Source organism: Eulemur rufifrons, chromosome 4, assembly GCF_041146395.1.
Source record: "Eulemur rufifrons isolate Redbay chromosome 4, OSU_ERuf_1, whole genome shotgun sequence".
Taxonomy (NCBI): Eukaryota; Metazoa; Chordata; class Mammalia; order Primates; family Lemuridae; genus Eulemur; species Eulemur rufifrons.
Genome location: NC_090986.1, coordinates 19,746,343 through 19,761,056, shown reverse-complemented (window position 1 = coordinate 19,761,056; position 14,714 = coordinate 19,746,343). Strand labels below are relative to the sequence as shown.

The following is a 14,714-nucleotide window of genomic DNA, read 5'->3' as shown; positions in this document are numbered from 1 at the left end:
CTGGGCAGAGCTGACCGCTGGCCCCTGGGGCGTCAGCGCTGCTTCCGTGTGTTTAGGCCTGGACTTTCTCCCTGGGGCCCTTACGGGGCTCCTGGAATTGCCATCTCATGGCTGGCTGGCACGAGTGTGACGTGACCCTGAGCGGCCCACCCGCTCTCGGTGCCCTTCCCTGGGACCCTCGGCAGAGGGTCTCCCTAAGGGAACGGCTGCGATGGTTGTGCCCCGTCCTATGCTGACAAAGCCCCTCCCCCTGGTGTCTGGAGCTGATCTTGTTTTTCTTCAGCACTTTACAGTGAGCCACGGGAGGGAGAGGTCAGAGGGCGCGTTCCTGACAGAGTCAGGCCTGGCACTCCGAGTCCTCTGTGCCCGTGTGCCCGGGGCCAGGACAAACACTGGAAGCTCTGTGGGCACTGCAGGGCACTGATAAGGAAAGAAGAGAGACCTGACCTTATTAGTACAAAGTCTTCCGTATTTTTCACTCATTTGTATTTCACATTGTCCCACAAATAATTCCAGATGGATTGTACGGTGGAAAGTGCACGGTGGATGCAAAGAAGAAAACAAAACCAGCCCAGGAACAGAAAACAGGCACGAATGGGGCAACGATGGAAATGCGTGTAACTAAAGACCTAGACATTTGTCACAGGAAAGGCCACACACATTTGGCTTTTTAGTTGCCAGTGGAAAGAGAGACTCAGCTTTCAACAGACGAGGTTAAAACCTAAGTGGCCCCGGAACTAAGGCAGGACATGAACTTCTCTTTAGGATCCCAAGGGAACGGTGACCTCAGCAACAAGTTCCGGTAGACCTCGTGCATCAAGGAAGCCCAGGGGCATCCGATTATAAGCAGCTCAGTCACAGCAAATGTGCAAGGGGCGTTGCAACATCATCCTGGCACTCACTGGGCAGGGTTGCTTCATTCCAGGGTCGACCCAAATCACCAGGGAAAGGTCCACGTCCCAACATGGCCACCACCCACCTGCCAGCTCTCGAGCCCGTTGCCCAAGACTCTGAAACTCTCCACTAAGGAGACCACTGTCCCTCCTCCCAAGGGCTCCAGCATCCTGTGTCTCCACCTGTCCTCACCAGACACAAAAGCAGGGCCATGTCCATGAAGGGCTGTACAGCAGAGGTGCAACACTCTGACACTCTTGGCCTGGAGTCGAGGAGCCTGGGCTGGAATTCTGGCTCTGCCACTTACCGAGTGTGTCACTTGGAGCCATCGACTTACGTGCGCCTTAGTAAGTGGAGGGTGGGAACAGCGTCTACTTCCATTTTCCTGTGGAGAGTAAATGAGATGATACAGTCATTCAGCAACTACTTCTTGAGCTCCCGTTGTGTGCCAGGCATTGTTCTAGGCCTTTGGATACATCGGGGCCCAAAACTGATGAAGGCGCTTTGCCTTGTTCCTTGTGGAGCTTACGTTCCTGCTGTGCATGCAGCGCCGCGCCTGGCATTCGGCGCCTCCGCGGTCGCTGTCCCCGTGCCGCTGAGAAGGGGCCCTCGGCAGTAACAGGAAACGTCGTTCTTTGTTTCCGTCAGTTAAATAACTGATGGGGACAGGTAGGCTGCCCAGACGGTGCTGGGTCCCGGTGTCACTGCAGAGACTTGAGTAAGGCTTGGTTCATGCTCTCATAAAGTTTATAATCCCAGCGAGGAGACATAATCTGAGATTTTTTAAAAAAATACTACAAAGAAGGCGTAACACAAGCAAATGAGAAACGGAGGTGATGGGGAGCCCGGTGTTACCAGCGTGGGAGGCGAGTTCATTCTGGTCAGGGGAGTCCCATGAGGACAGAGAGACATGATTTGGCAAGGCAGCCGCTGGGAGCTTGCCCAGTGTCACTTCCCTGTCCTCCGTCCCTGCCAGTGGAACTCTGCTTGTGTCCAAGTAACTTTTCCTCCGCCCACGAAGCGGGGCAGGTGAGCCCGGTCTCTGCTCCTGGCTGGGGTGAGGACTGTGGCCGGTGTCAGCTGCACACACTGATCCATGTCTGGCCAGCGAGGACTCCGGGAACCAGCATTCAGCCAGTAAGACCTGGGAGAAAGGTTGGGGGGGAGAGGGTTCTAGAAAGGCTTCCTCTGCATCCTGGAAGCGCTGCAGGCGCCTTGACGCCAGGCTGCGGGGAAGCCGTCCAGGGTGGCTACGGAGCAAGGGACACGGATGGGCAGAGCTGAGAGCTGAGAGCCTCCCTCTCGCTGGGCTTCTTTTGATGTGAGATCACAGGTTTCCTGGTTGGGGAAGCCAGTTTTAGTCTAGCTTTTCTGTTACCTGCAGCCCAAAGCATCCAAACTAATAAGATCAGGGGTGTTGAAAACACAGGTTTGGCAGGATGCGAAAGCCTCCCTTCTAGACTATTCCACCTGTTCTGTCTCCAGGAAGAGGAAGGATCCCCGGAGAGCCAGGAGTTCTCCTTGGCTCCACAGGTTCCCTCTCCCTAAACACCCGTCAGTTCTTTCCTATTACATCTCCTTCATGGTTCCGGAATCTCTCTTCTCCCTCCTCCCTTCACTAGCACCACTTTTGTTTCAAGGTCTGCCATCGCTTTCTTGAAATAGTATTAGCATTGTGTGCTAACTTGTCCCTCCCTCCAAGCTGCCTCTCTCCGTTCATTCTAATGTGTCTAACAGCTGCCGCACTGAGCTTTCTAAGAGGGAAGGATGATCCCGTGAGTGCCTTGATTTTTTAAAAAAGCCAGTTGTCCTATTAACAACTTTCAGGCAACATGAAAAATTTCAGTTATGCTTCTGGCTTCCTGGCCTCTCCCCACCCATCCCATATGGCCCTGGCCTCTGCCCCAAACTCTCCCCTGCAGCTCCAGGGAGCTTCGGGCAGCTCTGAGGCCCTGTGTCGGCCCTTCTGCTAGAGGCCCCCTCCCTCCAGCCGTGGCCCCTTGGCCTCCAGGGCTCTGTTGAGCTGTTGTTCCTCCTAAGCAGAGTGCTGGCGTCTGGACTTCCCTGTTACAGCACATGGCACCGTGTCCAATTTTCTGTTTACTTGCTCTTGAATAAATAATAGGTAGACCAGTGAAAACTTTGGCAAGATTCTGGGCCATGATACACAATGAGTTTGTGACCTTGGATGTGAGCTCATTTGACATTAAATCATTCTATTTGAGTGACACACAATTATCCAGGTGGCCATGGAACATGCCTTATTGTTAAGGAACAGTAACTAACAGTGTTTTCATCATTATCGATTTGGAAAAGTATGATGCTGTGTCGAGGCCAGGGACGCACTCCTACATCCCATCCATTCCACCTGGCAGCTGTGCCTTCCCGCCGTCTCTCAAAGCAAACAAGGACAGTGGGAGAAGCAAATGAGCTGGGTCATGGTGAAATGGAACCACCCACACTAGCCCGGTCACAAGCTGACCATGCGATTACCTCAGAAATCTCCCCTAGTCCTCTTGCTGCTCCCACTGTGGGCCACGTCCTGTGCTGCATGGTGGGGCCCCCTCGGGACAGTCCCGTGTCATCAGCGTCTGAACCAGAACGATATACACAGAGCACCGGGGAGAGTCAGGCCGGCTTAGCAAAGGCAGGCATTTCAAAACAGGGGAGGGCATTTCCAGCAGGGGTTGCAGCCTGTGCTAACAAACATGGCTATTTGGGGGACCCTCATGCATGGCATCTGTGATGACAAGACTGGTGCTGGGAGCAAAGCTGCCATTGCAGCATGAAGGATCTTAGGAGCCACATTCGGAGCTGGGATTTATCCTGTGGCCAGGGAGTGTCTCCAGCAGGTTTGTTATGGTGGGGGCAGGAGGAGAGGCAGACATGACCGCTCTGAGTTCTGAAATAACCTGAGAAGCAAGCGCAGTGGGATGGGGTCGGGGCGGGCACAGCGAGGCCGTGGCTGCACTGTCATGGCGTTTGTTGCTTCCCCTCAGTAATTGCAAGGATTGGTTTGGTTGTCATAAACAGACAGAAAGACATTACAGTCATTCAAAAAGTGAAACACCTTCTGTTCTAAAGTGTTTGTTATTTTCAGATTATCTGATTCCTCTGTGTGCCCTTAAGGGTTCTAGAGATTTCTCATCATGTAAACTGTCACATAAAGAAATATAGTCCTGCTTTGTGCCTGAAATTGAAATCTGAAGCCTAAGTTTTCCACTTGAAATATTTTACATTACTCAAATATGTCATCAAAAGGTCTTGGATCGGGCCACAAAAATGCTACAGCAAGAGATATGTAACAAATCTGAAAGTATAGGGACAGAAGCCTTAAAGATGAGCACAATGGAATTGGAGGCTGTGGATTGCAGCATACTCACTCAGTCCCGGAACCAGGTGATTCTGCCTTAAAAGCCAGCGTGTCCCAGTCCAGCACCCCTGGTAAACAGTCAGGGCCTACATTTGGAGATGCCCGATGGCTTCAAGAAAACTTCATGTTTCCAGCATTTCATCTGGAGTCCCTACTTGCCCAAAATCAGCTATTTATTCGAGATGTAACTGCTAAAGTCCTCTCTGCCTACGAACGGCTGAAATAGATGTTTATCTAGTGCATATGGTTTTGAAATGGTTTTTCTGGAAGCCTAGACCAAAATGTCCTCAAACTCATCATACTATACACTTAAAATGGGCAAATTTTTTTGTAAGTTTCACCTTAAGAAAGCTGGGAGTGTGTATGTGCAAATGATGTTCTGTTTTGAGGAGCCTCAAGTGGCCATCCTACTATTAGTTGTCTTCATCTGTATGCTCACCTGTCCGATGGAGATGAAAGCTCCTGCCCCCAGGCAGTGTGTGGCAGTGTCCATGAAACCACCTGTCCCTGCCCACGGTGGACTCTCAAACAACCGTGACCCAACATTGGTGCAGAGACATTAGAAAGAAATCTTTCCTCCCTAAGAAATTTTCAAAGACTGCTTGGAGCCATGCGCATGGGTAAATGTTTCTCTGTGTGTGAATCTGGCCCACCTATTTTCACACTTGTGTTTGGTGGGACAGTTTATCACGTGTTCTCCATCTCATGGCCTGAGAACCGTGGGACACTTGGGATCAATAGATCACAGTGTACCAGGGCTCATTTCATCTCTGCCAGCCCCACCGTTCATAGCTCACCACTAGAGCCCCGGATGCAGGTGTCACCTGGATCACAGCTCCTAACGTGGTGCTGAAACCAAAGCCCCATAGATACCTGGGGACTAACTGAACACAGCAAATATCCCACATAAGATGAATTCTCTCCGGCCACACGGGTTAACAAGAAAATTTTGTCTCCAGGGAAGAGGCTGGCAGTCTGTCTTCACAATGAGACGGTGCACAGCAGGGGCCGGGAGGACACAGCAGGGGCCGGGAGGACACAGCATGGGCGGCAGGGTGCATGCAGACGGTGCTCGCTGTCTGGCCCCATTTCTCCCAGACAGCAAGTGCTCTTCTCCTGCCTCATTTATTTTCCATATGTAAAATTTATGTCCACAATCCTGCTTTTCTTGACAGATTGAGGAACACATACTTTTTATATTTTTGCTTTTCAAGAGACCCCCAGGAGCTCTGATATTTTGCTATTGGGAGTATAAATTGGTCCACACACTTAGGAAAACTATTTGGCATTGCACACTAAAACTGATCATCCACATATCTTAACCACCCAGCAATCTGCAGAATATATCCACGAGAAATGTTTTACATACGCGTATCAAAGACATGGACAGATGTGTTCACTAACAACCAAAAGCTAGAAATAACCCAAAATGTCCATCTGTAGTAGAACACACAGATAAGCCGTGGTATGGAATGCAATGGAACACCCCCGCACAGCGAGCACCAGCATGCTCTAGGTGCCGCAGCCACACATGTGAGTCTCACAAGCCCAATGTTGAACAAAGGAAGCTAGGCATGGAGAGTGCGCGTACTGTGTGATTTCATGCACATGAAGTTCAGAAGCCAGCCAGACTCGTCTTTGGCGTTTCCCTTTGGGTGAGGGTAGCGAGTGGCAGGGACACAAGGGCTGCCTCTGGGGCTCTGGGAATGTTCTAGTGTTTATTTAGATGATGGTTATGGGATGTGCCCACTTGGGTGGAAATCCCTTGTGCTGTCTGCTTATGATTTGGTTAGAACCTCCAGTATAACTTTTCTAACGCATAGATTTTTTTAAATCGAGAAATAACCATAAAACTCACCTTTTAAAGTACACAATCCAGTCATATTTAGTGTATTCACAAATGTGTGCAACTCTCACCACTATCTAGTTGCAAAGCATTCTCACTGCTCCTGTACCCGTTGACTCATTCCCCATTTCCCCTCCCCCAGCCCCTGGCAGCCACGAATCTACTTTCTGTCTCTATGGATTTGCCTATTCTGGACATTTATATAAATAGATTCATACAATCAGTGGCCTTTTGTGTCTGGTTTCATACACTTAGCATAATCTTTCTGAGATTCATCCGGGTTCATCCATATGAAGTGCATGTATCAGCACTTTGTTCCTTTTATGGGTAAATCATATTCCATTGTATGGTTAGATCACATTTTGTTTATCCATCAATCAGTTGATGGACATTTGGGGCATGCACTTTTTGGCTATTATAAATAACGCTGCAGTGAGCATTCATGTACAGTTTTTGTGTTTTCAATTTTCTCTGATATACCTGGTAGTAGTAATAGAAGTGGTAGGAATGGATGTCTTTGTCTTGCTTCTGATCTTAGGAGGAAAGTGGCCTTTGTCAGGTAGGTTGAAGTTCTCTTCTACTCCTAGTATGTTGAATGTTTTTAACATGAAAAGATATTATATTTTGTCAAATGCTTTTTCTGTGTCCATTGAAATAATAATGTGGTTTTTTTTCCCTTATTCTATTTATTTGGTGTGTTAAATTGATTTCATATGTTAAACAAACCTTGCATTCCTGGAATAAATCCCACTTGGTCATGGTTTATAATCCTTTTTATGTGTTGCTGGATTAAGTTGGTATTTTGTTGAGGAAACTTCTATATTCATAAGGGATATTGGCCTGCAATTTTCTTTTCTTGTGACATCTTTTGCGAGCTTTGATATCAGCGAAATTCTTGCCTCATAGAATGTAGTTGGAAGATGTTTCTTCCTCTTCTATTTTTCGTCTTTAAATGATTGATAGAATTCACCCAGGAGGTCACTGGGGCCTAGACTTTTCTTTCAGGGAAGTTTTTATTACTTATTCAATTTTTGTATTTGTTATAGGTTTATTCAGACTTCCCATTTCTACTTGAGTCAGTTTAAGTAGTTTGTATCTTTCCAGGAATTTGTCCTTTTCATTTAGATTACCTAAATGGTTAGCACACACTTGTTCATATTATTTCCTTATTATCCTTTTTATTTCTGTAAGGTTGGCAGTGGTGCCCCTCGTTTATTCTTCATGTTAATAATTCGAGTTCTCTCTCTCTCTCTCTCTCTTTCTCTCTGTTTGGGATGCCCATTATACATATATTGGTACACTTGACGTTGTCCTGTAGATCTCTAGGGTTTTGTTTATATTTCTTCAATCTTTTTCTTTCTATTCTTCAGACTGGAGAATTTCCATTGATCCATCTTCAAGTTTACTGATTCTTCTGTCATCCCACATTACTGTGGGGCCCCAGTGAATATTTCATTTTCGTTATTGTTCCTTTCAACCATAGAATTTCCAGATAATCCAAAGCTTCCAGCATCTGCTGCTGATCCAGGTGGACAACATGTGCAATTCCTTGTATCACTTTAATAAGACACTTTTTTTAGCTCCCTCCCAAGTGCCTAAAGGAGGTGAGCTTTGAGAGTAACATTCTTTAATTATGTTATTTGGTTTCTCAACATGTGGAGGTGAAGAATTACTTGACAGTCTTATAAAGTGATGGACATTTTTACGTCAAAAATTATTTAATTTTTTTGTTAGCTTCTTTCTTAATTTGAAGTAAGACAGTGGTGTGTCCCTCGGGTGATGATACGGACAAGACTGTTTGGCACCCGGGATAAGTACCCTCCATCACTGGTCTACCTGGGAGCTCCACGTTTTGTTCACTCTCAACTCCTCGGGCTATGCCACATCCCTGTCTCCCAGAACTTTGCACTTGGTGGCTGGTAAAGCTGGCGGTACTGTGAGGGTGACAGAGGAAGCCGTGGAGTGCTGTGACTCCGGCCACACCTTGTCCACACCCTCTGAGTTGAGGGGCCCTGTGTATCACTGCCTAACTGATGGAAAGGAACCCCTGCTCTAAAAACTTCTTCCTTTCTTTCAATTTTACAACTACAGTTTCATTTGTTCTGTTTAAATTGGTGGCTTTTTTTGCTCTGTTATTCCATAGTGTGGCTGAGTTACCACATGCTTCACCGAGAGAAGATTTTCATGGAGAAGGAGCATATAAAGCCCTCGATAGCTAAGGAGGCATGTGTGGGAGGAAAAAAGTTCAAAAAGGTAGGCTTTTGGAATTATTTTCATGGGCATCAACATTTTATAGACTATCCTAAGACAGACTTTTAGCTCAAAGTTTGCTCTGTCACCTTAACCTTTTCTGTCTATAAATCTGGGACACCTACCTGCCTTCTCCACCCTCATGACCTCCCGCCCCCCATCCAGAAAGGGCATAACCCAGCACCAATTCTGTCGGCACCAAGGACCACACTGTCATTACAGTTTGGGGAGACTGGAGGTACCTGCTTTGCTCTAAGAAAATGAGTTGAAGAAATATTTCAAGTGCTTTTACCAATATTAAAATATATTTACTATGTTAAGAGTTTATATAAGTACAAAAAATAGGCAAAAATATCGTAAAATGTTAAAAATACATAGCATCACTTCACACCCACTAGGTGGATATTGTCAAAAAGACAGATTATAACAAGTGGTGGTGAGGATGTTGAGGAATTGGAATCCTTACCCGCTGCTGGTGGGAGCATAGAATGGTGTAGCTGCTTTGGAAAACAGTGGGGCAGCTCCTCAGATGATTAACGTGGAGTTGATCCTGTTCACATGAGCCAGCAATTCCACTCCTGGGTACATACAGACATGAAAACACATCCATACAAAAGCCTATACGCAAAGGTTTGTAGCAGCATCATTCATAATTGCCAAAAAGTTGGGAAGAATCCACATGTCCATCCACTGAGAAATGGATAAACCAAATATGGGCTGTCCACACAATGGGAGAATGTTAGGCCATAAAAAAGAATGAAGTCCTGACGTGCTATAGCAGGTATGAACCTTGAAATTATTATGCTACGTGAAAGAAGCCAGACACAAACAACCTCATACTGTATGATTTCATTGATATGAAATGTCCAGAATATACAACTCCACAGAGACAGAAAGTAGATCTGTAATTGCTAGTTCTTGGGTCAGAGACAGGGTGACAGCTAATGGAAATGGGGTTTCTGTTTGGAATGAAGAAAATGTCCTAAAATTGATTGCAGTGATGGTTGCACAACTCTGAATGTGCTAACAGCTATTGAATTGCATACTTTAAATGGGTGCATTGTATAGTACGTGAATTATATCTCAATAACACTGTTACAAAAAAAAAAAAAAAAAAGAACATGACCACAGAGGCCAGAATCTCTCTGAAAACTATGGTGAAGAATTTGAAAACTACTTAATTCCCTCTGGAGCTCATTCAACCCAGAGTTGCTGGAACTCAATCCCTCTGCCATCTCTCCCACAGTTCTCTAAAATTCCAGAGGATCCTGTCAGTCCATGGAGGAATCTAATCTAGGGGCCTGTGAACCACCCCCACCCCAAGCCCACTTCGGAATACCCTGGACTGCTGATGTTATGGTGGTTGTTGAAGCTCCTTGCAAAATTATATACATATATTTAAAATATTTTGTCTGATAAACAACATATATTTATTGAGCATTTACTGAGCACCAGACACTGGACTTCCAGCTGGGGACACAAAAGGGACCAAACAACGTTGAGCATTTGTCATAGTGATCAGGCATCGACAGTGACAATCATCTTTCTCCTTCGTGGTAAACCTGATACTGCAGTCAGCTTCTGTGGTACTCTGGAAGCTTTGTGAACAAGATAACCAGAGTCTTACAACGTAAGTCACTCACTTGACAAAAGAGGAAAATGAGACCCAGCAAGGGAAGGTGACTGCCCAAGGTCACTGTAGGCGATGCCACTGAGGCGCCAGAAACTCTCTGGAACAGACCCTGAGGCTCCTGAAGCCACGTGTGTGTACCCCTGCCTGGCTCACGGAAGATGCTTAGGAGACGCTCTGTTGTCACCCTTGGCTTTTCTTCTTACTTAATAGAATGAACATCGCGAATCCCGAGCTCGTCACAGCCCCAGTCTCCAGCCAGTGCCCACACAACCAAGGCGGCCACTGTCTTGCTTCAAGAAAGTTTGATCAGATATTAACACATGTAGACAAAGTCATTTTGGAACTTTCCAAAGAGAGGCATGTTACAAAAGGGGAAATCATCTTATATTTTTATGTATTTCCCATTTATGTTGCCCAGCAAGGCTCTTTGTGCAGAATAGGTCCTCAGCAGCGGTGGGCAAGGCAGTGCGACGGAGAGACGGCTCGGCCTGTGAGCCAGGCAGCCGTGGGCGTGAGACCCCACCGTGCCGTGGCACAGCTGCGCGACGAAGCCAAGCCCCTCCTCTCTGACAGCACCCGTTTCCCAGCTGCAAAATGGGACCCTTACAGCCATGTCCCTGAAATGCAGGTGCGCTGGAAGGGTTGGACCTACTGTGTTCACAGCCTTTGACACAGAGTAGCTGCTCAACTGATGGCAGCTGTTTCCATGATATCTGCTTAATGCTTTCAGGAGACCAATTAACTAGTGGGCCTCAGCCTTTTTTGTCTCTTTCACTGGGATTTTGTCAGCTATCTAGAAAGTAAAAGAAACCGAAGGAAGCAAGAATAGTTCTTTGTACATGATTAACATTGATGACACTAACAATTACATTTTCACACAATTTGTGTTTAAGATACCTCCTCAAACGGCCCAACTGACGTATGAGCCGAACGATGGTGAACCGTGGAGTCTGCCTTTGAGGCAGCAGGGCTTGAAGTCAAAAGCAGAGAGAACGGTCCCCACACTGCCACTTACGAGGGTTGCAAGCAGAGTGCCAGGACTAGGGCCATTAAGGGTCCTAAACAATGTTTTCACCCGTAGGGATGATCAGAAAATCCCCCATCACAGGTAGAATGTAGAAATACCCCAGGCAACGCCACTAGTACCTGTTCGCTTTTTCTTATCATCTTATGTTTTATAAATGGAGCCACCACATCAGTCCCTTTTAGTTGTGTCTTACTCAGCTCAGTCTATATAATAAAATACCATAGACTGGTGGCTTCAACAACAGACATTGATTTCTCACCGTTCTAGAGTCTTGAAGCCCAAGACCAGGCTGCCAGCATGGTTGGGTTCTGGCTTGCGGACAGCCACCTCCTCGTGGTGTCCTCACAGGGAGGACAGAGGGAGTTCTCAGGTGTCCCCTCTCGTACGGGCACCAGCCCCAGCCTGTGGGCTCCCCTCTCACGGCCTAGTCACCTCCCACAGGCCCCGCCTCCTGACACCACCACGTGGGGTAGGGCCTCACCTATGGATTCGGGCTGGGGAGGCCGCAGTTCCAGCCACGGCAGTTTGCTTACTTTGTCTCTGACAATGTTTATCATGTGCAAATACTCAAGCACCGATATCAGGGAAATTAATTATAAATGTCAATATTTCCTCTTTTCTCCACTCCCCGAGTCAGCTCGGGGTGATCTGTACTAGCCAAGGTGCGCAGAACATCAGTCCGCAGCCGTTTCCACTGGCTTCTAAGCAGTGTGCTTTGGGCGGGGAGGGGAGCTTAGATTTGAATCCCGGCTGAGTGCCTGGAAGCTCCTGTGAACGACCTGACAAAGCCAACACTGGAGCAGGAAGAGCAGGAGAGCAGCACGTTCTCTGTAGCCGCTGTCCCGCCGAGTCAGGGTCTACACCATCTCCTCCGTCACGGTTCCCGGGCCAGTGCAGGGCAGGGGACAGAGCAGCCATAGACCTCCTGAGCTGTGCTTGCCGTGGACCCACCGCTGCCTTCGAATCCTGCTTCTCCCACCTCCCGGCCGCGTGACCTGCGCTAACTGAACCAACCTCCACGTGCCGCAGTTTCCTCCTCCGTAAAATACGGGCGCTAATGCTCCCTGGGACAAGACAGGCAGACGGTGACAGTGACACTGAATCAAGCCAGCTGAGGGATAAACGGGGGCTCGTTACATCCTTCTCTCTCTTTTTGTGTACATTTGAAACTTTCCAAAATAAAAATGTAAAAAAAAGAAAGAAAGAAAGAATTCTCCCGGACAATAATGCTCCCAGCGTTATGATGAGGAAGGAACTGAATGAGATGATGCACGTGCCGTGTTCCTCACAGGGCCCGCACACAGTGAGTGTGTGATAAGTATTAACAATTACTACTAAGGGAATTAAGATTCAGAACTAGATTTGAAAGCAAAATCTGCCAAATAAGTTGTAATTTAAGTTAGTTTGGTCCTCCCAGGAAAGCTATTGTATCTCGCAACGTTACTATATCTTTCCCCGTCGTGTAGATGCTATAACTAGGACGTGACAGTTTGGAACAGGGAGAGGAAACATTGAGTCCTCCAGGAACCACTCCCCTGTTCCCGAGTTTAGTCCCTTAATGTCTCGAGGACATGGGGTTGCGTGCCAAGGCATCTATGTTTGGTTCCAAGGTACCGTGAATGAATTTGAGCAGCTTGCTGGTCCTCCTCCTCCTATATGCCAGATGCCCGGCAGCATGTTTTCCTTTTTATTTTTTTCTGAATCATACAGGAGACTTAAGTCAGCATATTTTTTACCCCACCCCGCTGATCCCCCATCTGCCATTTCTCAGACTCTCTCTTCTCAAACAGATGGCTGTGGGTCCCCCTTGTAATTTCAGTTCCTCGGGTTCACCCCTTCACCACCAGCCTCTCCATAGAGGTTCTCGTTGCTTTGTGTCTGACTTCGATTCCATTGCCCTCGGAGATGGAGTGAAAAGGTCTTTAGAGCCAAGCAATCCAAGAGACAGAGCTGGAGAAAATGACACTCTGTTACCCCAAAAATGCGCAAGCCCCTTTTCAAGACCACATGTACTATAGCACCTTTGTGCCATTTAAGAGCTTCGGTGAGCAGAAAACAGTGAAAGGTCTGGGTTGAAGACAAACAGCTACCCTCATTACCGCGAACATTTGCTTCTCCCCAGTAGTCTGCATAAGGACAGTTCTCTGAGGCCCAGGGACAGTTCTGTTCATCCAGGACCAGCGGCCACTTCTGTCCATTCCCTTCCTAGAATGCGCCCTCCTCAAACCTGCGAATGCGGCTTGTTTGGGAAAAGGGTCTTGCAGATGGAATTCAGTCGAGGATCTTGAGATGAGCTCATCCTGGGCTGGGGAGGCCCCACATGCAGTGACAAAGCCCCTGTAAGGGAAGACAAGGAGAGGACACACAGAGGAGGAGGCCAGGTGAAGACAGAGGCGGAGGTGGGAGTGACTCTGCCACGAGCCGAGGGTCACCTGGAGCCACCAGAAGCTGGAAGAGACAAGCAGGGATCCTCCCCGAGAGCCTTCGGAGGAAGCGCGCTGTTGACACCTTGGGTTTGGACGTCTGGCCCCCAGACCTGTGAGAGGACAGAACCCTGTTACTGTCAGCCTCCAAGGTCGTGGGGATTTGCTATGACGGCCGCAGGCAGTGAGCACAAGGGCTGAGGGCAGAGGCTGCGGTGAGGAGAGGCAGACTCCATGTCACCGTGAGTCCAGGTGGGGGATGGGGAAGCCCCAAGCCTGTCACCCTATGGGGAAGAAGCCGCATTTGCCTCAGGACTACTGAGAAGCCTGCTGCGCCCGCCCGCAGGGAGTCCAACTCAGTGCTCTGGACGGGGCTGGGGAGGCTGCGTCCCTCCCAGGTTCCCAGGGCTGCTGCTGCCAGCCCCACGGCCACACTTTGAGAACCACCAGTCCAGAACAAGGTGTTCCAGAGGCCTACGATTCCAGCATTCTCAGGCTCAGCAGCAGAAATACCAGCCCACAGAGGACATTTGCTCGAAAGAAATGATCTCTAGCTCCAGTTCCAGCCCAGGCTCATCTGACGCAAGACGATAACTGTGAAGCCGCTTCCAGACCTCCCAGACAGGTTGTTTTCCCTTCAGCCAATGGTGCGTTTCTCCACCTGATGAGGTCCCTCTGCTGGCAGCCCCATGCCCGCAGGTGACACCCACTGCCCCCCTGTGCGTGTCAAGTGAGGAACAATGTGAGCAGGTTTCTTGCTCCACAGGCTCAGTGAAGAAAGCCCGAGAAGGGCAGGTCCGGCTGCCTCTGGGGAAGAGGGTCCTGTTTCTCCCCACACGCCACTGCCTTCCAGAAAGCTGGCCGGGAGATTGGCTCAGACGCACAGGGTAACAGAGACAGGTGGGGGCCACACGCACAGTGTGGGGGCCACACGCAGTGTGGGGGACGCACACAGTGTGCTGTTGCTAAGGAAAGACTCTGACACACTCTGCACCGGGCGTGAGCCTTGAGGGCAAGTCTGAGCCGTTCCACTCGCACGCGGGAGCCGCAGTCGTCACAGCCACAGACGCAGACAGGAGGATGGAGGCTGCCGGGGGCTGGTGGGGCGGACGGTGTGAGTTACTGTTCAGGGGGGACGGGGCGTCCGTGTGGGAAGGTGACAAAGTTCTGGAGACGGATGGTGGCGATGGTTGCGCAACAAAGAGAATGTGCTGGATGCCGCTGACCCGTGCAGACAGCAGTGCAGGTTAGGATGGTTCCAGATGGCA

The 14,714-nt window shown here is 48.7% G+C and overlaps 1 protein-coding gene across 1 annotated transcript in view; it reads left to right on the top strand.

The window, feature by feature from the left end:
- The first annotated feature begins 516 nt into the window (after window positions 1-516).
- Window positions 517-14,714, top strand: part of SLC15A1 (solute carrier family 15 member 1) — a 66,491-nt gene continuing 52,293 nt past the window's right edge. Inside the window, exons 1-2 of the mRNA XM_069467591.1 lie at window positions 517-2,031; window positions 8,257-8,366. Coding sequence (XP_069323692.1) covers window positions 8,339-8,366 — 28 coding nt within the window. The 5' untranslated portion in view covers window positions 517-2,031; window positions 8,257-8,338. The remainder of the gene's footprint in view (window positions 2,032-8,256; window positions 8,367-14,714) is intronic.